Source organism: Sphaerodactylus townsendi, linkage group LG02 (genome assembly GCF_021028975.2).
Source record: "Sphaerodactylus townsendi isolate TG3544 linkage group LG02, MPM_Stown_v2.3, whole genome shotgun sequence".
Classification (NCBI taxonomy): domain Eukaryota; kingdom Metazoa; phylum Chordata; class Lepidosauria; order Squamata; family Sphaerodactylidae; genus Sphaerodactylus; species Sphaerodactylus townsendi.
The window spans coordinates 56276686-56300113 of record NC_059426.1 but is presented as its reverse complement, the minus strand read 5'-3'; the positions used below and the strand labels follow the sequence as shown (position 1 = coordinate 56300113).

The 23428-nt window shown below is 41.6% G+C and overlaps 1 protein-coding gene across 2 annotated transcripts in view; it reads right to left on the bottom strand.

Moving 5' to 3' along the window:
- The window catches only part of SLC12A8 (solute carrier family 12 member 8), a 79441-nt gene that overhangs the window by 55629 nt on the left and 384 nt on the right, over positions 1-23428 (bottom strand). For both annotated transcript variants that reach the window (XM_048483275.1, XM_048483274.1), the window contains exons 2-5: positions 18876-19108; positions 15102-15248; positions 11358-11549; positions 9120-9351 (exon numbers count right to left, since the gene is read on the bottom strand). In XM_048483275.1, the coding sequence (XP_048339232.1) occupies positions 9120-9351; positions 11358-11549; positions 15102-15248; positions 18876-18995 (691 nt within the window). In that variant the 5' untranslated portion in view covers positions 18996-19108. The remainder of the gene's footprint in view (positions 1-9119; positions 9352-11357; positions 11550-15101; positions 15249-18875; positions 19109-23428) is intronic.

Below are 23428 nucleotides of genomic sequence, written 5' to 3'. Positions count from 1 at the left end.
CAGTGCTGAGATACCACTCAGAGGCTGTTTGCAGTAATGCAGGACTTCCCAAATAAATAGTTTATGAGTGAATTTAACTACTTCAAGCTATAGACAAACTACATTTCACATTTAGCATGATCTCTCAAGAAGACAATGAAATAGTGCTAAGATCCAAAACCAATAGTCTTTCACAACTTGTGAGTGTATCAGGTTATTGTGAATCTTGAGACTGATGCCATTCTAATGCTCTTGTCATTTATAGCACACTAGACCAGTGGTTCTAAACCTTCCTAATGCCGCGACCCTTTAATACAGTTCCTCATGTTGTGGTGACCCCCAACCCTAACATTTATCCATTTTACAGATGGAGAACACTGATGCAGAGAGTCTTAGGCGACCCTTGTGAAAGGGTCGTTCGACCCCCAACTTGGTGATGACACCAAGATGGCGCCGATGAGGGCTGCCTCGGTGGAATGCTCTCAAATGGCTTCTACATTTTCTACTATTTCCTGCAATTTACAACGAATTTCATACTCCAGAGACCTTCTGCTAAGAATTAGGGAACGTTTCCTTAAGGAGTGGCTCTCTGCAACTTTACCCCTATCTGTCTTTACAACCAAGGAGGAAATTTCAGCACAGGAGGCAGCCATTTCCCGGCAACAACAGATCTTTACAACCACGGAGGAAATTTCAGCACAGGAGGCAGCCATTTCCCGGCAACAACAGATCAGCAAAAACAAGCACAGGCGGCAGAGACGAAGAGGTAAAAGGGCGGGAATTTTAAATAGACTAAGGAATAAGGGAATTAAAAAAAACCCGCTCCCTTCAATCTTTCTTACCAATTTATGCTCACTTGCCAACAAGATAGATGAAATACTTCTTTTAAACAGATGCAATTCTGATTTTTTACAACGATCTGCCCTTATGCCTTTACTGAAACCTGGCTAAATGAGAGCATTGATGATAATAGCATGTGCTGCATACCGGGGTTTCAAGATATTTCGTTCAGATAGGATTTAGGCAGAATTATCAGGGAAGAAAAAAGGAGCAGGATTATGTATATACATCAACAAAAGCTGGTGTCAGGACATAACAATAATTCAAAAAATTCTGTGGATGAAAACTTGGAGTCCTTACTTATTAATTGCAATCCGTTTGATTGCCGTCGAGAGATAAATTCAGGTCTGTTCTTTTTTGGTTTAACGTTTCATCCACAAAGCGTCTGTTAAAAAGGCATTAAGAACTCTAGCCGATCAGATTATGGAGGCTGAAGCCAAAATAATCCCTGATTCACTGGTTATTATTTTTGGGAGATTTAAACAAAAGGCAAAAGCTTAAAGGGGAAGACCTACCAAAAATACTTTCAGCATGTCAACTGTCCCACCAGAGGCACCAGAATATCTTAGACCACTGCTATACAACAACTACTGAAAGATGCTTATCGGTCTTTACCACGAGCAGCTGTAGGCCATTCTGATCATTGCATGATTCACCTTGTACCTGCTTACAAACAAAGATTTAAAGCCACAAAACCAATAACTAAATCAGTGAGAACTTGGACTGAAGAGAGCAAAGTTAAAGCTGCAGGCTTTGCCTTGACTGTGTACAGACTGGAATATTTTTAAAGACACCTCTGCAGATTTAGGATGAACTCACAGATACTGTAACATCATATGTCAGCTTCTGTGAAGATCTTTGTATACCACAATCCAGGGAACTCAAGCGTATATATAGTAACAACAAACCTTGGTTCTACAGCTAAACTTAAGCAGTTACGTCAGTTCCAAAGAAAGAGGCTCTACAGAAAGAGGAGTGATAGAATGCTGTATAATCAGGCCAGAAATGTATTAACAAAGGGAGATCAGATAGCAGCAAAAAGAAACTACTCTTGAAAAGCTAAAAAATCAGTTTTCACCCAAACGTAAACAGCAAACATGTGGAAAAACTCTCAAAAGAAAATATCACCGGTTAACAACAAAACCACCTTCCCAAGCTGAAGGAAATCAGCCGGTAATCATGGCAGACGACCTGAATGTGTTCTACCTGTAGGTTTGAAAACAATCTACAGTCACCTTCTCTCCCACAACTCTCTATCTCCAGACGCACCAACAATAGCCAAACTTCCACTACAACTGAATCCCCATTTCATTGGGTTTTACAACCCTGGTGATCTCCAGAAAAGGAAGTGCAAGATCTGGCTATTTCACAGACAGAAGCCTGGAAAAGCAATTCAGGCCCGAACAAGATAACACCTTCTTGCTTAAAAGTCTGTGCTGTCCACTCAATTGGCCCCCATTTTCCTTCACCCAAATCTCAATCAGCAAATCACGAATAGAGATGTGCTATGTTCCTTCCTGCTTCAAACACTCCCACTATCAGTCCCAGTGCCGAAGAAAGCTGGCTTCCATCAAAAGGAACTGGAAAGCGACTACAGACCAGTTGCTCTTAACATCTGTAGTTAAGTAGAGAAACTTTTGAAAGGCTGAAGTGATGTACCATTTGAGAAAACCATCACGGATCCACTGTTGGACTCCTTGCAATTTGTGGTGCATACCGGGCAGCGACAGATTCGACAGGCGATTGCTGTTAATATGGCTGCTTGCACTTCATATCCTAAGCAGCATCTTGAATGCGCCAAAGACCTATGCAAAGGGTCCTTCTTTGTTGACTTTAGTTCAGCTTTACATTCAATACTATCCAGACCCGGACATTCTTCATAACCAAACTAAAATCGAAGCTAGCAATTGCCTGAGCATATTTTGTAAGTGGGATAGCAGGAAAGCTTCCTAACAGATAGGAAACAGCAGGTGAAGCTTAGGAAAAATTACATCAGACACCTGTAAAATGAGCACGAAGGGGCCCCCCCAAGGCCTGTGTACTTTCACCACTTCTCTTCTCTCTGTAGCACATGCACCAATGACTGCATCTCCAAACAATCCATCTGTTAAAATACTGAAATTCTGCAGATGATACAACCGTGATTGGTCCGATCATTAGAGACAACGTTGGAAGGACTGGGCATACATGGGCGGGAGGTTGAACAACTTAGCCTCGTGGTGCCATCACTGGAACAATCTAGAACTGGTGAACACACTTCAAAACCGTAGGAAATGGTGAAGGTAGGATTTCAGGAGAAACCCTCCCATCCTACCTCCCTCTCACAATACCTAGACAACACAGTATCAATAGTAGAGACCTTTAAATTTTCTAGGCTCCATCATATCTCATGACCTAAAGGAAATGAGTCACCTAATATCAAAAATGTCATCAAAAAAAGCACAACAAAGAATGTTCTTTCTGCGCCAACTCAGGGAAGCTCCTTCCAGAACTGCCGGGCAAGGAGCTGCTGATACAGTTCTACGAGAGGAATCATTGAGTCTGTCATCTGCACCTCTATAACTGTGTGTGGTTTGGTTCGCTGCAACCCAACAAGATCGACACAGAGCTTCAGAAGGAATAACTCAGAACTTTCACAGAAAAAAGCAATTGCTGCTAACCTGCCTTCCATTATCATTGAGAGGACCTGTATACTGCATGGGTCAAAAAAAAGAAGGGCTGTGAAAATATTTGCCCTGACCTCCTGCATCCCTGGACATAAAACTGTTTCAACTCTTACGCGCACTCTGGCATTAACGTCGCTACAGAGCACTGCACACCAAGACAACTAGACATAAGAACAGTTTTTTCCCGAATGCCATCACTCTGTTAAACAAATAATTCCCTCGATAATGTTAAACTATTTATTATATACTTATTATATAATTACTGCACTACTTTTTTCATCATTCCTATTACCCATCTCCTCCCACTTATGACTGTATGACTATAGCCTGTGCTGACATTTTATTTTATTTTATGATTTTACATTTTATGTTTTCATTACTACTGATTGTTTCCTGATTGCTTACTAGACCTATATGACAATCATTAAGTGCTGTACCTTATGATTCTTGACAAATGTATTTTTCTTTTATGTACACTGAGAGCATATGCACCGGAGACAAATTCCTTGTGTGTCCAATCACACTTGGCCAATAAAGATTCTATTCTATTCTATTCTATTCTATTCCAAAGGGGTCCCAAACCCCAGGTTGAGAACCACTGGACTAGACATTTCTGAGAACTTCTCCCCAGACAAACTGAAAATGTCTACAATGTGACTCATTTTACTGTTCCAGCTGGGGTTTTTTAACTTCAGTCTTTTACAAATAAAGTCAATACATTTTGTTTTGATGACAACATAAAAATTGAAGATGAAGTGACACCTTCTGTTTACTTGTGTAACTACATCTAATTTTTAAGGAATGTATAGCCAAGCTTAAAAATGTATATATGTTTTTCTGCAGCAAGTTTCACAGTGCACAACACTTTAAATATCAGAACACCTCATTTTAAGTTTCTTTGTATAAAGAGGAAACAATACACTGTTCTTAACAGATATCAGAATTAACATATTGAGCTATCATATGTATATTGCTAATGTTAAATCTTATTTGGAAGGCCAAAGTATGATATTTTTATTTTAATTTAAGAACCTCTTATAATGGTTAGCATGGTGGACTCAGACCTAGGATATTCAGGTTCAGATCTTCATTCAGTCATAAAACCTACGATGTGACTCTTGGTCAATCACCCCCCTCTCACCCTAATCTATTATTTATTTATTTTACATTAATTTATTTATTTTATCATACTTATAGACCGCCCTCCCCCGAAGGGCTCAGGGTAATGAACAACAATAAAAATGCAATTCACAATTTAAAATCAAATGATAAAACCAGTTCACATACATTAAAATGGACTTCCTGAAAGCTAAAAACATAAAATAAATGGCGGCATACCCCTCCTTCTCCCTCCCGGCCCTGCGCCCACAGGAGGTCTAGATGGAATTAGGGTATATTTTTCCTCAACCTGGCTGGCCAAATGCCTGACAGAACAGGCCCATCTTGCAGGCCCTGCAGAAACTTTGAAAGTCTCGCAGAGCCCTGGTCTTCTTTGGGAGCCTGTTCCACCAAGTAGGGGCCAGGACCGTAAAGGCCCTGGCTCTCGTAGAGGCCAGACGGATTTCTCTTGGGCCGAAGATCCTGAGAAGGTTCTCCTTTGAGGAGCAGAGGGGCCTGACGGGGCATTATGGGGAGATGCAGCCCTTCAGATATGCAGGCCCGAGGCCGCTAATGGCCTTAAAGGTAAGAACCAATAGCTTGAACATGGCCCGGAACTCGATCAGCAGCCAGTGCAGCTGGTACAGGACCAGTGTAATCTGGTCCCTGCTAGATGCCCCCGTAAGGAGCCTGGCTGCCGCATGTTGTATGAGTTTTAATTTTCGGAGCATGGACAAGGGTAAGCCAGCGTACAGTGAGCTACAGTAGTCTAATCTGGAGTGACCGTTGCATGAATCACTGTGGCCAAGTTGGAATGGGAAAGATACGGGGCCAGTTTATTTATTGAAAATATTTATATCCACCTTTTCAGAGTTCTGCTCAAAGCAGTTTATAAGTCAAAACTGAAATATGAAAACACAAGCCATTAAGTCCTCCCAGCACCTCCTGTGAAATCGGTTAGAAAAGAAACCACAGAACCATCAAAGCACAGTGTTCCCTAATTCTAATCCAGCCAGCCATTCCAGAAGGATAACGTGACTAATGGTATCGAAAACCTCTGAAAACCACGTTAAGTGGGGTGACGATCCCAAAATCATGGGAAGAAGCCAATATTACATTCATCCTGAAAGAAGATTCAGAATGTATGAAAGTTAAGAAGTTTAGACCCATTTCATTATTAAACACAGATGATAATTTTTTTTGCTGTATTTGTTTCATATTTTTATTCCAATTGTGCTCTAACCATCAATCCAACTAAATTCTTCATCATCCAAAGCTCTCAGTAAACCAAGGGGCATTCTAAATTCCATGGAAGGACAAGGGGTGCTCATGAGAAATTATGTCCACAGCCTGGATCATCTCTGTATTCTGCAGGTCAAACAGGGCTGCAAGAGGGGCAACAACCTTACTGACTGGAAAATCTCCATGAGACATCAGGACACCCCCCCCCCCCAATCAATCCATCAGTTACCTGGGAAGAACAATACTGCAAGGGTCCTTTGCCCGAGTGCAAACCCAAAGAGATCTGTAACAATGTGACATTTGATCACTGGCCACAACCTGTGTGCAGATTATGAACAGAATGTTTTTAAAAGTGGCAAAGAGCATATGGGTTATACCATCACTGTCGTCGCTATCAATGCCAGTACTGCTATTGCTGAGAGACATCACTTACATTAGGAATGGCTATTTTTGGTCAAGACATTGATACGCATTTCCGGTGGATAAGGCAAAAAGACCCTGAGGCTTTTGTTAGACTAAAACTACTATCAGGGCTTCTGCCACCCAAGCCACAAATGTTGATTTCTATGAAGATTCCCCACAGAAGAGTCAAGCTTAGCTTTCAGGACTTATTATGAGATGGGAAATTATCAAGACCCACCTTTGTTCATCATTCAAGCAGCTGCTCTTGCCACTGGTCTACTTATAAAAAACAGCTGCTATTCTCCAAATGATATTTTGGTTTAAGAAGAGGAGTTGGATTTATATTCCCCCTTTCTCCCCTGTAAGGAGACTCAAAGGGGCTTACAATCTCCTTTCCCTCCTCCCACCCCACAACAAACATCCTGTGAGGCAGGTGGGGCTGAGAGAGCTCCAAAGAACTGTGACTAGCCCAAGGTCACCCAGCTGGCATGTGTAGGAGTGCACAAGCTAATTTGGTTCACCAGATAAGTCTCCACAGCTCAAGTGGCAGAGCGGGGAATCAAACCTGGTTCTCCAGATTAGATTGCACCTGCTCTTAAAAACTACACCACACCGGCTTCCCCCATTACTAAACTATGTATCTTATCAACAAATAAAACCAAATCAAGCGTGTGACCCGCTATATATGTAGGTGCCAGAATGTTCCTGTCTCAGCATCTCATGTACCTATATCAAAAGGGATGTTTTGAGGACAAAATGTAGGACAGGAGAAACTCTTGAACACTATTCCGAACTCCTTAGAACAGTGGCAGGACCTTTTGGATTAATCAGGGAACATCAAAGATGTGTCCAGGGACAGACAACAGAGTAGTGAGGCTAAGAAGCTTGGAAATGTGAAGTTAGAAAGCAAATACCTTCTTTTCTTGAATTCAAATGTCTCCAGAGCAGAGAAGTGAAATACTTTAAATATAATTTACAAGTTACTTGTTAAAAGGACATACAGAAATGTAAGCAGTGTAACAACTCAAACTAACAGCTATAGTACCCTGACCTGAATGGCCCAGGCCAGGGGTAGGGAACCTGTGGCTCTCCAGATGTTCAAGAACTACAATTCCCATCAGCCCCTACCAGCATGGCCAATTGGCATAGGCGGAGCTGCAATGGGGACATCTGGGGTGGCTCGCCCCAGGTGCCGCCATTGCAATCACATGTTGGGGATGGGGGCGTGTCGGGGGTGTGCAGACAGTTCATGTCCCGAGTGCAATTTCCCCTCCCTTCATCACTGCCCAACTAGGAAGAAAAATATGGTTAGAAGGAACTGTGGAGGGATGTAGTAAAAATGGTGAGTGGAGAAACCTTTACTTTGTAATGCTTTAGATGTAATAGTTATGGATTTCCCAACATCACGTGTACTTGGGCCTAAAATATTACAGCACATAATAAATGGCAGTAGATTATTCAGATGTGCCAGTGTTTTGGTCAATAACTGGTGTTCTTTAGCTAGGAGGTTAGCTGTTTTCATTAGTATACCTGTTTAACATAGCACAGAGTATCTTTTGTTGTGTCAGATAATCCATCCGTAGATATCAGTATGAAATAATCAATCTCTTTGCATCTACTTACAATTTCTTTCAGTAGTGACATTTTTACACGATAGTATGAAAATGGCACCTTTGTCTATTATTTGTGTATGTTTATGAAAGTTGTGAGATAGAAATAGACAGAAACCTTTTGTAAAAATTAGATGAATATTCTACACAACACAGACATTACATTTAGAAAACAAACAAGCAATAATCTGGGAATGATAGCAGGTGACTGTGGTATACCAATCAGAAATAGCTACCTTGACCAAAAATAACCTTTTAATTTCTGATTAGTTATAAATTAATCTACTAAATACTTTCAAATACCTTCAGGCTGTCATCTTAACAATACTTCCCTGAGAGTAAATGGGCTTTACTTCAAAATACACCTGCTCTGGATTGTTCCCTTAATCTATGAAGAAGAAGAAGAAGAAGAAGAAGAAGAAGAAGAAGAAGAAGAAGAAGAAGAAGAAGAAGAAGAAGAAGAAGAAGAAGAAGAAGAAGAAGAAGAAGAAGAAGAAGAAGAAGAAGAAGAAGAAGAAGAAGAAGAAGAAGAAGAGTTGGATTTATATTTTCCCCTTTCTCTCTTGTAGGAGACTCAAAGGGGCTCACAAAGTCCTTTCCCTTCCCCCCTCACAACAAACACCCTGTGAGGTTGGTGGGGCTGAGAGAGCTCAGAAGAACTGTGACTAGCCCAAGGTCACCCAGCGGGCGTTTGTTGGAGGGTACAGGCTAATCTGAATTCCCCAGATAAGCCTCCACAGCTCAGGCAGCAGAGTGGGAAATCAAACCTGGTTCCTCCAGATTAGAATGCACCTGCTCTTAACCACTACACCACTACTGCTCCTTTTATATTAACTATTTATATATATTAACTATTAACTATTTATATATTAACTTTTTCATTCATATTAACTATTTCATCCCCTGCCCAAAAGTAAGAACACAGACATATTTATATACCATATAAAGATGATAATCTTTCGTTAAAAAGAACCATACATGCAAAAATCCATTGCATACAAAGAGGTCTAATGCATGCCATTATTGGGTTGCAAACTGAGATACTTGTCAAAACTATGTCTCTTGCTGCAGATCTGCTTTTGCAGTAAATAATTTGTGCATCTGCATGACAATACTGCCGTAGCTGTATGTATATGGTATGGCAAGTCATTCTATTCTATACATGCTATACATTCCTCTTGTCTTTGAAACTCCTCAAGTAAACAATGAAACAGGGAAATACTGTGATCCTTACTAACACAACAGTGATTACCAATCTGGAAAAAATCAACTAAACTTTTACCTGGATCAAGATGGGTGAAAGATCCAATGACAAAATCCAGAGTGGAAACAGCCAGTAGAAAGAGTAGCAGCAGCTGGAGACGGATTATCCATTTCACACCAGCAAGGTTAATTCCAAGCAAGCCCAGAAGGACAGCAAGTGAGATGCCTCTCACTGCCCAAATGTTACTGAGCCTCAGAAGGTCAGAGATAGATTCGGCAAATCCAGTAATGTACATAGCACCTGCAACACACTAACGGGTAGATCTGTTTCAGTGAAACAACCATCAAGAACCATACATGAAGAACCGTACATTGAAAATATGGAAAACCAAGAAGATTACATGTATAACTCAGTAACATATATTTGTGTGTGTGTCTATGTATAGATGTCAATATGTGTACATGTGTGTGTGTGTGTGTGTGTATACAGACACATTATTTCAGTATTTATAATCCTTCACATGGATCAAACCCCTGTTCTTCAAAGTGGATTTTAAAAGGGCCATCAATGAAAACAATTTGATAAAACAGTTTCCATGACTCATAGCTTTCCATTTATTTTAAACAACAGCACAGAAATACTGACTACTTAACAGGAAGTATATCTCCCAACCCAGTTAAACAGGTATTTCCTCTATCTTCAGAATACAGTTGGAATGGGGGGGGGGGGGAATTATCTGATTTCTCAAATGTGTGGTCAGCGTGTGCTGGTGAATTTCTTTGGATAGGAAGAGTTAAAGAACAAGTACCACTACTGAAAAAGATTCTAACCCTAAACATGCTTATTTTGGGAGAACACCACATTTCAGATTTCAGGAGCTGAACAGAACAGAACAGAAGTAAAGGTATTTTTGCTGGGTGGATATATGGAAGGTGTTTAAAGGCTTGCTTTTTACATTTTATGATTTTCAATGGCAAAAAGACAGGATAATGACATGCATAACCAGGAATCAGTGTGTTCAAAAATCCCAATACAATAACTGCATTAACAAGGAAACTGATTTTAGGACCACAGTTTATATGCAACGTAGTTTTGACATGGTGCTAAAAGAGTTCTGATCCATAGAGTAGCCACGGATATGGTTGCAATTCTTGCTGAAAAATTCTGTGACATTCTAATCACTCACTTGTAATCGTATGGCTGGACCACTGGAATGAGAACGAAGTTCTGCTTAAATACTATATGGGCCACCCTTCTGGAACCAGTGCTGAATGTATATTTATGTTGAAATACAATATCCTCCTTCATGGGCAAGGGAAAGAAAAAAGCCAGTTTGACAATGACATGACACTGTCAGAGAAATTTATGTGCCTGGCCAGTTACTTCTTCAAAAAGCTGCTCTTTGTACTTGGTCATCCACTGCAAGGATTACTCATCAGAATGACTGAAGTTATGAACCTACATTTATAACCTACAGAAACAAACAATAGAGGCACTGTATTGTCGAAGGCTTTCACGGCCAGAATCACTGGGGTGCTGTGTGGTTTCTGGTTTGTATGGCCGTGTTCTAGCAGCATTCTCTCCTGACGTTTCGGATGCATCTGTGGCTGGCATCCTCTGAAGATGTGTGGCTGGCATCCTCTGAAGATCCTCTGAAGATGCCAGCCATGGATGCAGGCAAAACGTCAGGAGAGAATGCTGCTAGAACACGGCCATACAGCCCGGAAACCACAAAGCACCCCAATAGAGGCACCCTTTGCTACTAATGCTGGCCAGCTCTGGTGAACACTATTGTAATGTTCATTGCATAACACAATGAGCTTCTCATAATGTCATATCTAAACATCCTCTATTGTACAACTCAAGATGATTAGCAGTAAAGCCTGTTGTATAAATAAATACAACGGGCTCTAGAAAACTCCCCTCTCCTTTTAGCCCCATACTCTTTAAAAGAACTCTAGAAGGGCATTTCTAACCTCCCTACAGCTCAAAATTCCCCTTGGGGTTCCCTGGAGTGCCCTGATCTAGATGGTCCAAGCTAGCCCAGTCTCATTGGATCTCAGAAGCTAAGCAGCCTGCTGAGTATAGAGTGACATATTCTGCTGTTTTGGTTTTACCGGTTCTGTCTAAGCCATGTGTGCATGGAAATTAGCTAGAAGTGAGTCATGCATGGTGATTGGCTGGAAGTGAGTAGTCTCCACCTTCTAAGCTTATTCTGATTTAGTAACTGTTGCATGTCTCAGGCAAAACTTGAAAAAGCAACCAGAAACTTGAATAAACAAGGGAATTGATTTTTCAAGAAATGAATATTCTTACCTGGCCAAAAATATAAAGAAGGCCAATGGTCCCTCCAACTTGACCTCCAAGTATGGTAGAAACCATTGAATAAACTCCTCCACTGCCAATGCTGCACCTTTCACAGACCCCAATGCCAGACAAGACTGTTATAAAGGCCACCAAGATGACAAAGGACACCAAAAACATGCCCATCAGAATGCCAGTGTTGCCCTGAAAAAAATGGGAGAAGGGAGGGTGATTGAAGTTTGATCAGAACATTATACAGGACTGACAGTGTCCTCCCAGACAGACACAGAAAAGTGTAACTTGACTTAGGATGGCACTTCTACAAGCCGATCATCAGATGGATTACTGGATGGAAGATACATGTGGCCCATCTTCACCTCTCATCTGTACTACCGCATCATCATCAGATTCCACAAATACTTAACGCTCAAACAAGGAATCACTCACATGTTTGGGTGCGTGAAAGTGAAAGTTTCATAATGTGCACTGAATTTAGAATTGTAATATTTGGCAGAAGCATTTTATACATTGCACCTATATAAAAATACATAATTTAGGGATTAAACATGCCTAATTTGTAGTTCATGTTTTAAAGAAATTTAAATTTAGATATTCTGACCCAGAACTGGCACCTTTGTTCTGCTTACCTGTTTGACACAAAGAATTCATGAAGTTGCCTTCAAATGAGTCAGACCATTGTTCGACCAAAGTCAATATACTATAGGGTGGCCAGATACCCCCTGATCACCAGCAGTGGATGTGTGTGGGGGCAGGGAGGGGGGTAGCATTGCCAGATCCAAGTTGGGAAACGTCTGGAAATTTGAGGATGGAAGTTCGGAAGGATACGGACCTCAGTCAAGTTCAGTGTCACGGAATCCAACTTCCGAAGCATGTTTTTCTTCCAGGGAAACAGATCTCTGTAATCTCAAAGTGAGCTGTAATTTCAGGGGATTCCCCGGTCTCATCTGGAAGCTGACATCCCTCGTATATTATGACTGGCAGCAGGTCTTCAGCATCTCCAGCAGAGGTTTTTCACCTCATTTTCTGGGAATGGCAATGACTGAACCAGAGATTTTCTGCATGCAAAGCAGATGCTCTACTACGGGGATCAGGAGGAAGATGAGCTCTTCCTCCTTTGGAAGAAGTATAATGCATTGCCCCAAGACAAAATGTTAACAGGAACGCAGTTGAAAAAATATACAAGCTTACTACTGCTTTACACATTATGGTTTCTTCATTCTTGAATTATCCCGCAGATCACACCCATGTCTGAAAAAGAATCATGGGAGGGCCATTTATGCCTAAAGGCACAGGCACCACAAGACCCTGGGAGGGACTGAGCAGTAGCCACTTCTTTCCAAACCTACACAGGGCCACTTCCATGACAGTCTTGTATAACACAGAAGAAAGCATATAGAGAGCATAATTTGAAAAACCATGTTTCCATTGCTTTTTGGTATACAAAAGCTCTCATCAGGAGGCTTCAAGTGTTATCAGCATGCAGATGCTAAATAAATAAGCAACCTCTTAATCCCTCCCTCTGAGCTTTAGAGATCCCTGTTGTGAACAAACTCCAGTATTTTGCTTCCTTCAACCCATCTTCAAAGTACTCTGTGTGTTGCTTTTACCCTGCAGGCGTGGTGTTCCTTCCTCTGCTGATTGTCAGGGAGCAGCCCTGAATTTTTGGCTATTTTTTGCTTACTAATTGTTGTTTTGCATCAGACTTTCATGTGGTTACTCTCCATCTGTCACTATTTCCAAGCAGCACCCACAGTTTGAAAAATACTATTTAGTTCATGAAAAGCTAGTAATAGGGGGTTTTTTTGTAATGCAAATGATCAGTCCAGTTTAAATTGAAAAACAGTGCAATCCTAAACAGGGACACATCCTTTTACAGCAATTGACTTCAGTGGATTCAGAAGGATACAACTCTGCTTAGGATTGCATTGTAATTTGTACAAAATTAGAATAATGCTTCCCATTTGAAAAAGTAGCTATTTTGGAAAGGAACAGGAGAGTGAAGGGCTGTGTGCTAGTAGATACATGCACGCTGAGTCCTGGCTCCAATACTCCTTGATCTGATGCAACTGTCTTCTAAACCAGCAGGACATCAACCAAAACATCACTTCATGAAGGGAATAATATTATGGATACATATCAGCTAGTTACAAAGGAGACATAAAAAGAGAACAAGTGCACAAAGCAGGGGAAGCAACAGCTTTCTCATTTTGAAAAGAAACAAAAGAACATAGATGCCAGCCTTATAATATTTGATTCTGCTTTTGTGACAAAGGAAAAGGGAACCTATTATTAACTGAAGGGCAGACTGCAAAGAGGTTGTAGAAGTAACGGGGAAAGGTTGTTAGTCACAGAATAAATGTTTTGCAAGCAGAAAATTCAGTCTCCTGGCATTTCTATTTAAAAGGATGTCAGGTAGCAGGTGCTAAGAAACCTTTCTCTTAGTGGGACCCTCTAGTCGATCAGAATCGCAAGCTTCATAGATGCACATATGTTCCATGGGGTCACTAGGCACAGGTGGTGACAACTAGAGAAGGCAGTCAAAGAACCTTAGGAAGATCCAGCAGTAACGACCAAAGATGTGAACCTGCTGATTAAGAGTAAGGTGAATCAGCTGACTGCTATTGCGTAATACCTGGCGATAGAGCCATAACTCTAAGCTGTAAAGCAGAGTTTACCAGAGGTCAGACTCCGTAAGATGGCACACAGGATTCCTGGGGGCTTGCAACCCGAGCATTAGACAATGGAAACTGAGATTGGTAGGTCCAAGAGGAAGAGTTATTTTATTATACGATACTTTTCTCTACCTTTAAGAAGTCTCAAAACAGTTCACTATCCCCTTCCCTTCCTTCCCCTCTCCACAACAGGCACCTTTTGAAATAGGTGAGGCTGAGAGAGTTCTGAGAGAACTATGACTAGCCCAAGGTCACCCAGCATGTGGAGAAGTGGGGACTTAACCTGGTCTCCACCGTAGTCTGCTGCTCTCAACCACTATGCCATGCTAGCTCTTCTATAGTCTGGCGGCTGGCTTTACTGAAATAGGACATATAAGCTACACAGCAGCAAAGAGCACGGAATATCTCATTATCCCTTATGATATGGAAATCTGCACAGATTCAGGTAAGCACCTTGAAGCAATCCTAAAACACTTTTAAACAATCAAATAAGTTATGAAGTTATCTAGTAGACTTCTTTGTTTGAGGTTTTTTAACAGGCTGGATGGCCATCTGTCAGGAGTGCTTTGATTGTGTATTCCTGCATGCCAGGGGGCTGGGCTTGATGGCCCTTGTGGTCTTCCAACTTTATGATTCTATGGTAGAAAAACACTTTATGCCAGGGGGCTGGGCTTGATGGCCCTTGTGTTCTTCCAACTTTATGATTCTATGGTAGAAAAAGCTCTTCCAACTTTATGATTCTATGGTAGAAAAAGACCAGAGGAGCGAGAGCTATCCAGTGTTCTGCAGGAAATCCCACGTACATGATTATCTGCCCACTGGGCAGAATTTGCAGGTCTACACGATGCACATAGCTCCAGGCTTTCAAGAAACATTTCCTTGAGGCTAGGATTGCTGAGCTGGAGAAGCTTATGGAGAGAGAGAGGTTTGTGGATGAGATTTTCAGGGACCTTTTAGAACAGTCTCATTCCTGTGCTGACAGCTCTTTTGCTGTTGTGGAACTTGAGAGCTTCTACGTTCGAAGGCGTCAGGCTGAGGAGAAGCAACATGATCCCTTACTTACCACTAGCCACCCAGTTCTCAGAAAGAGAACTACTCCAAAAATGTTAATCATGCAAGAAGTAAATACTCCATCCCATGTTCCAAACAGCACTGGTTCCCAGACAAAGAGTTGTATCTTCCACCAGGGTCTGTTCTGCATTTGAGATACCTAAAAGGAAGTAAACACTTTAAGTTACTTCAGCTCTCTTATTCTGCTGGGATCAGTTCACTACATAAGCAACTGCTGCTCTTGACAAACAGAACTGCTCACTCTCCTGCCTTCGATTGGAAGATACCTATCTGAACATTAAAGCTCAATTCAGGAGTCCCAATGATAACTATAATTCCTAAACACTAGAACACTCTTCAAATTTGTAGCCTTTAGGATTATACTAGCACAACTATTCACTCTCTCTACATATAACTGATAGTCACATGAGTTATGGACACAAGTAAAGAAACTGTCATAAAATAAATACTGATCCATAACATTGCTGACTATGAACTTTACTTCCAGAATTGTTACTGTTAAATGAAAATTAAATGAATTAAGTGGAAGATCCACAAGGACTTTCAAGAGTATCTCATTTTTTCACCTTTCTCCCCTCCCCTCCCCTCCCCTCCTCTACTATTTCCTCTTTCCTGCACGTTCCCATTGCCTCTTCCCCTTCCTGCTTTCTTTTCTTCTTCCCATTCCCCAGGCAACCTACTTTTATTTCTCCCCCCACCCCCAACTTCAGCTTTTCCTCCTTCTCTCCCACTGGTAGCCTCTTCCTGGGAAAACTATGGCCCAGTTGCACAGTGGGAAACCTGCAAATACTTAGAGAGGAGAATCACATTTTCCCCTGTATCTCCAAACTATTTCCTCTTTTTCTTATCCTGGTTAATCCCTATATCTTCACCTCTTCTGGTTTCTTTATCTCCTTCCCACACAACAACAAAGCTACTTTTTATCAGTCCTCCATCTTCAGCTATATATATTATTTAATTTATATCCCACCTTTCTACCCACTAAAGAGCCAAAGTAGCTTACATCATTATCTTCTCCATTTTATCCTCACAACATCCATGTGTGTTTAGGCTGAGGATGTATAACTGGCCCAAGTTTACCCGCTGAGCTGCCACAGCAAAGTAACAATTCAATCTTAGGTCTCCTGGATCCTAGTCTGAAACTCGAATCACTACATCATATTCACTTTTGTGGGGTAACTGCTGTTGAATAGTAGAAAGCAGTCAGGTCTGGTCAAGTTGCATGGTAGCAAGTCATCTGATAGTTACTGGTAAGCCTGCCCCCAATGAGTTGTTTGTCAAAGGCTAAAACAGCCATGGAAAGGACCCTGCACTATCCCTCTGCCTTTACTGAGGAAAATCAAGGCTTAAAAGCTAGCAGTACTTTGTGGTTACCTAGCAACAGCCACTGGAGGCCTTTGTTTCTTAAAGTTACAGGTGCTGCTTCTATTATTTGGGAGTGTTCATCATCTCATTTTTGTAAAAAAAAAATCATTTTTTCTGTGTTGTCTGTTTATGGCTCTAATTTCCAGACTTGAATATCCACAGATTTTGCCAAGTTGAGAATTAGATATATTGATGACTACTGGCTATTTCAAACTCCAGCCCACCCATCCTTATAACTGAAAATCCTGCATATGTGTTTGGAGGCAAGATGCTCTTCAATTATTAATTCTGTGTGAAGGCAATAGACTTCCATTATTCATTAGTGAAGGAAAAGCACTCTGTGCATGCTACCTAAATACATATTTATTTTAGCATATTCTTTCATGGCTGTGATGAAATTATTAGGTTCCATCTCTGTCTAAAAGTGGCCAATGAAGTCAAAAGGAATGTTGGGGAGAGACAGTTAAAAAGCACTTAAGAGAGCAGTTGTGAGTTAGCAACTAGGAAGTGAAGAGGGAAAAGACCTATTGCCTGTTCCCCTTTCCTGCTTCCTGCATGAAGTTGAGAGTAAGATCTGCTTAAAGTTATCTGACTAAGAAGAGTCAATTTGCAACACAAGATCCAAGATGCTGGAATATGAAAACAGTTCAAAAGTTCAATGGAAGCAAGAAGTTGTAATATCTATCTTATTTTCTTCAGTGTTATGTTCAAATCCTAAATAAAAGTTAATTCCTTGTTTAACCTGTGGCCTGCCTATCTCAGGGAAAGAAACACACACATACAAATACCAGTGAATATCTTGATCTATATATGTTGTAGGATATAAATAAATGGTGGCAGCAAGAACAATGTATCAGCCCCCAACTCCAGTTACATAGTAAAGTGTTTGAATGAGGGCATGTTATTAAAGAGGGATGGGCTACTCTGTCCACTGATGTCTATGTGAGTGACAGAGAGGACCTGAAGTATGAAATGGTCATGGCTCTCTCAAGACTTTAAAAGAGACAAGAAGGTTAGTAATGTCTGATGGCTGAACCTACGTATAACCCAGAACTTGTGGGAAAGAGGTTGCTGAGGGTGGCAGACACTCTGCATGAGTAAAAAAGGGGCATCATAATGGCTAAAGCCTGTCTCATCAGATATATAAAGTGAATCCTCAGTAAGCAGACATAACTACACAGAAGAAGAAAAAGAAGAAAAATGTGGCCATGAAAATGTGGCCAAAAATCCAAGGTGTACACTTTTGCACATTTTTTTGCAAAACTCAGAGGTACTACTTTAGCATGGTAACCATTCACAACTGTTATACTGTATCAGTTTGAGCCTTGGTTAGCAGATTTAAATCCACTGTTAAATTCTAATCCAGCAATTATTTATCCTCTACAATTACTTTTTTAGTCTTTGAGAAGCCACAGAAACTCCTTTTTTATATATGCAAGGAGAAAAATGGTATCATCCATCAAAATGCATTCATTTCTGCCACTGACTTATGATCATTTGCAATAAATGAATAAGTATTTAAAGAAGTAAAACTAAACCAAATTATTTCCCCGGAATCTAGAAGTGATTTTTATAAACCCATGTTGAGCTGTTTAGGAAATAATGGTAAGAAATGGATGGCAAAGCTATACCTTGACTGAAATGACAAAATATCTTGAACCAGTCCTAGCAGGATATCAGTGGAAACACAGATATGTAACAGCTCAAATATGAATTGCAAGGAAAATATGTTGTGCATTAATAATGACAGATTCTGATTAATTCTTGTCCTCAAGACTAATTCTTGTCCTCAAAGCACTTCATGCAGGGGACTGAGAATCTAAAAAGCAAGTTGCATTGGAAGTGCTATAACGAAGGGAGTCCTAAGTCCGCTTTAACCATGGGCACTTTCGAACATGCAGAATAATGCAACTTCAATCCACTTTCAATGCACTTTCACAAATGTTTACAAGTGGATTTTGCTATTTTGCACAGTAAAATCCAGCTGTAAAGTGGATTGAAAGTGCATTAATTTGCATATGCGAAAGTGCCCCATGAAAAACCGAACCAGGATCTTATTTTGTTTTTAAGCTTCTAACCCCCTCTTCAGCAACTACATTTCTTGAAGGACAACTTTGAAAACTGGTTTAGGGTAGAGGGCCGTGACCAACGTCACCCCAACCATCTTACCTGACTGATTGTCAGCAGATGTACTGGTGATAACATTTTTAAAAATAGTTTAAAGTTTCACAATTTTAGGATTTTTCTGAGAAATCTGAAAACGATTATTGATCAGTGTTAGAAAATCTGCAAAATCATAACTGCCATAGGCAGCACTGTAGTCCATTTGCATTTCAGTCACAATCCTAGAGAGACAAAACTCCAGAATTCAATGGTAAGGAAATAGGACTTTTCAACATACCTGATTTGCCTCTTCATGAAAAAGTTCTTGCACGTGCCCATCATTCCTCAAGCTGGTGTTGCCCCTAGGAACAAATGGCCTGTCTTTCACATTTAAGTAGCAGTTAGGAGGTGCTGCCATAATTGCCCAGTCACTAAGGACACAGCACAAGGTCAACTGTTGTGTTCCGGTGAATTCCTATAACCCTGGGCTTGGCACAGCAGAGACTTCATTGCTTTGCTTCTCCTGTATCACTGGAAAGACAGAACAAGTTGTCATCACATTCACAGCTAAAGATACTACTGTAAAGTATGCACAGTGGAATAAAACTGAAGTAGTATCATGTAATCACATTCGCAACTACACAGACCATAATATTACCACCCTAAACTTTGCACAGTGGAATAAAATTGGAGTACTATCATGTCATCACATTCATAGCTACAAATACCATAATATTACCACTGTAAAGTATACACTGTAGAATAAAACTGGAGTGGTATCATAATAGAATCAGAACCAGAAGAAGAAGGAGGAGGAGGAGTTTGGATTTATACCCCACCTTTCTCTCCTGTAAGGAGACTCAAGGTGGCTAACAAGTTCCTTTCCCTTCCTCTCCACACAACCTTGAGGTAGGTGGGGCTGAGAGAGTTCTGAAGAACTGTGACTAGCCCAAGGTCACCCAGCAGGAATGTGTTGGAATGATTTTGCATGTTAATGTTCCTCTTAATATTAGTGCCTTGTTTTTCTAAGGGATCGCTTGAGAGCATCTTAATTGTGTTTTCTCATAAATCCTCCTTGTGAATAACAAGACACTGCTGAGATAACAATTGTATTTATTTCTATCCTGTTTTGTTTCCATCATGAAACTAAAGTGGCATACATATGGCTCCCAGAAAATAGCTATGCAGACCAAGAGCAGACCTACTTAGCTTCAGCAGCATTGCTCCAAGGCTGGCATCAACATATCCTGAGGGGGACAGCTGCTAGAGCCCAGGGCTTCTGGTGGGGCCCTCTGCTGTTGACCCTCCCCCATGCCCTCCCCCTGTCACCTTTCTATATGCCAGAGGAAGGGCAGAAATTAAAATTTACTGTCCAGGTTTTACTGGTTAGATTAGTAAAATATGGACTGAACAGTAATGACGAGGTTGTTTGAGAACTAGGGTTCAAAGGCAGTACCTCTGAACACGATGTACAAAGTTTGGTTTTATTGTTATAACTTTTACTGGTCTTTGACCATAATAAAGTCTGACTGACTGACTCCTGAACATCGCTTGCTGAGGAGACAACAGAGGCGCAGGCAGAAGTGTATCAAGAAGAAATGGAGCCTGGGGCAAAAACATTAGTTTTCCGCCTCGCCCCCCCCCCCCCCACCAGTGCAGGCAGGTGTGGCGGGAAGGAGTCTTGGGTTGGGGAGGAGGGAAGAACGGCGCTGCAGCCCGGGGAGGGAGCAGGTGTTTGGCAGGCGGCAGGGGTGTCCTGGGGGTGACGGTGGAGGTCCTACCTGTGGGAGGAGGATGGCAGCCAGGAGGAGCGGGAAGGCACGTCCAGGCAGTGGCAGGATGGGGCTGGCAGGGTGGGGGCAGCACCGCCAATAATGAGATGCACCTTTCATATCTGCCGGCAGGGAGGTGCAGACAGTATGGACCCGAGGCGGGGGGAAGGAGGAAGAGTGTGGGGGCGATTTTCCGCCCGCCATGTGATTAAATGGCCTCCGCCCAGGGACATTTTTCACCCCATGTCCCTCTAGAAGGCACGCCCCTGGGTGCAGGCCTTTTGCCATATCCTGCTTTCAGGCTTCCCAGAAGTATCTGGCTAGTTACTGTGGGAAACAGGCATCTGGATTACACAAAGCTTTGGTCTAACTGGAATTTTGTTTCAGTAGCCCTTCAATATATATCCTCTCTAGGGCTGCCAACTGCCTGGAGAAAAAAAGATGCCTTCCTTGAACAGAGGTTTGATTGGATGTTTATCATTTGACCTTATTTATTATCTCTATGCCATGAAAAGCTTCAGCTGCCCATTTCCACTCATTAAGTTTCTGTTAAAGGGACAGGAGATTTTTCTCCAGGCCAGTTGGCAACCCTTGTCCCCCTACAAATACATTCTTCTACCACTTTTTCCCTGCAACTATAATGCTACTTTATACAAATTTGCCTAATGTATGTTCATTACAGACTATCCGTTTTAAGTCAATAGTGCTATCTACATCTATGAAAAAATCCTTGGGCCATTTATGTTCACTACACAGCAGCAAAATCTCTGCTTTTGCACCTTAAAAATATTTTATCAAGAAGCAGACTAAGGAAGCCCTTTAAGTCAAAACCAAAATATGACAGGTTTCTAAAAACAAAACTTTAACTTATTTCTGGCCACTTGAACAAGGTCTCACAGAGTCCCAGCAGGGCTTCTTTCCTTATTATAGGAATTATTTACTAGGCATGTTAGGCAACATGATCTAACATATCCTATGAATTCAATAAACAAAAGTGGTATTACAGTTGATTTAAAAAAAACACTTTTACTAAGGAATTCCAGGAAGAAATATATTAAAGCGAAGCTGTACAAAACCAGGAAAAGCCTAAGGAGGGACGTGTTAGATTCACTAAGAAACATTATGATTTTTTAGTGTAACAATGTAGGTAATTGTTATCCTCGGGGGCAGTTTGGGAATTAGGTGTGTAAGTGAGGAGACTATAATGCAGAATTATCAAGCAATTTTTTCATCAGAATATTATGAGCGAAAATCATAGTTTAAGTTCCAAAAATCCTACAGAAACATCCATGTTAGTCACTTGCAACAACAAAAAAAAGCATTTAGGCCAGTGGTTCTCAACCTGTGGGTCAGGACCCCTTTGGGGGTCGAACGACCCTTTCACAAGGGTCGCCTAAGACTCTCTGCATCAGTGTTCTCCATCTGTAAAATGGATAAATGTTAGGGTTGGGGGTCACCACAACATGAAGAACTGTATTAAAGGGAAGGTTGAGAACCACTGGTTTAGGCAAACAACATTTGTTAAAGATTAACAAACTAATTGCGGTTCCACATTTTAGCAAGTCAAAGCCCAACTCATTCAGAATCTAAACCAATTCAAACATGACAAGTCAGCATCGTTTTTAGATTGAAAATTCATCACACTTTACAATGAAGTTTATGAATCAATTCTTGGCCAGTTCTAGAATAAGTAGATGTGAATCATAGAAGGTACAGGAATGAGGGAGAAGAAAGGAGGCAACTCAGAAACAACTGTATGTGATCAGTTGGCTCAAAAGAGTAATTCTGAACACATCTCCACTACCAAGCACTACAGATATAATGCATCTTCTAGAATATCCTTGCATGGCGGAGAGGGGGGGGGGGAAGCACTACAGTCCCTCTAAAGCCCATTGCTGGGGGAGTTGCTTTTTCTTCCACCCTTTGCTCGGGCCCATTGCATCTCCCCCGAAATGGGCTTTGCTGTTAGTAAGCCATAATTGGACTGTCATAGATAGAGGGAATCTACAATACAGAAATTTTCCACCTAGTGACAGTGTTATTGCAAGCAGAGTTTAGCTATAAATACACAAGCAGATTGTGGGAGAAATCCTAAACAGTTCTACTCAGAAGTATTTCCATTTTAGTCAGTGTGGTTTACCCCCACACAAAGAAGGCTTAAAATTACAGCCTGTATTACTTTCCTTTTGAAGAAACTGGTTTAGGTCACTGTGCAGGTAGGTATGTTCCCAAGGACAAAGAACATATATAGTGCGGAAATATCCAGCAGAGTTAACGTGGATATGCCAGCATTTTTCCTGAGCTGTGTTTTTCCCACATAGATACATGAGAAAGAATGAGAACAGTTCTGAGATTACGTCTTAACATCTTATCTTAGCCATATTGGTTTCAGCAACATTTACAGGTACAGTAAAAGTCTCAGCTGTTCTTCCTTATAAGGTGTTCCGTCTGCTTAAATGGTGACTGACGGACCGGTCTTTTTTGTAATCGCTGTGCGGCCAACAGCTGTTCCTGTTGACCGTCTCTTACCTAATTTCAACCCCCACACCACGCACACACACACCCCTTAGGACGGTAGTGTATCGAAGTCGCAGCCTCATTTAAAAACGCAAGAGCACAGTTATGTTGTTGTGATTTAAAAAAAAACCACGGCATATTGCTGCGTGAGAAAAGCTCGCTTTAAACCTGGCGCAGGCTGAGGCAAAAAACTCGTTTCAACTAGGCTGCAACCCACGCAAACGAGAGGAATGCACGCACCGCGTGAAGCGCCACGGGCGCCTCAGCCGCTAGCAGAAAAGGCGGGAAAGAAAACCCCCACCCCGGCCGCCTCTGCAAACGCCTTTCTGCTCAGAGGGGGCGCTCTCGGAGCGAGCTCCCTTCCAGTGGTGACGAGGCTTGACCTGGAGCGGGGCCATTTCTCCCACCCCACGGCCGCACGGCAGGAGCTTCCTGGATCCGGCAGCTGGCACCTGCCGCTGGTGCCCAATCTCCACCTACATCGACCCCCTGGGAAGGCGGCTGCTGCACAACTGACCGAGCCCGACCCTTTGCAACCCAGGGCATTGCAGAGGGGAGCAAC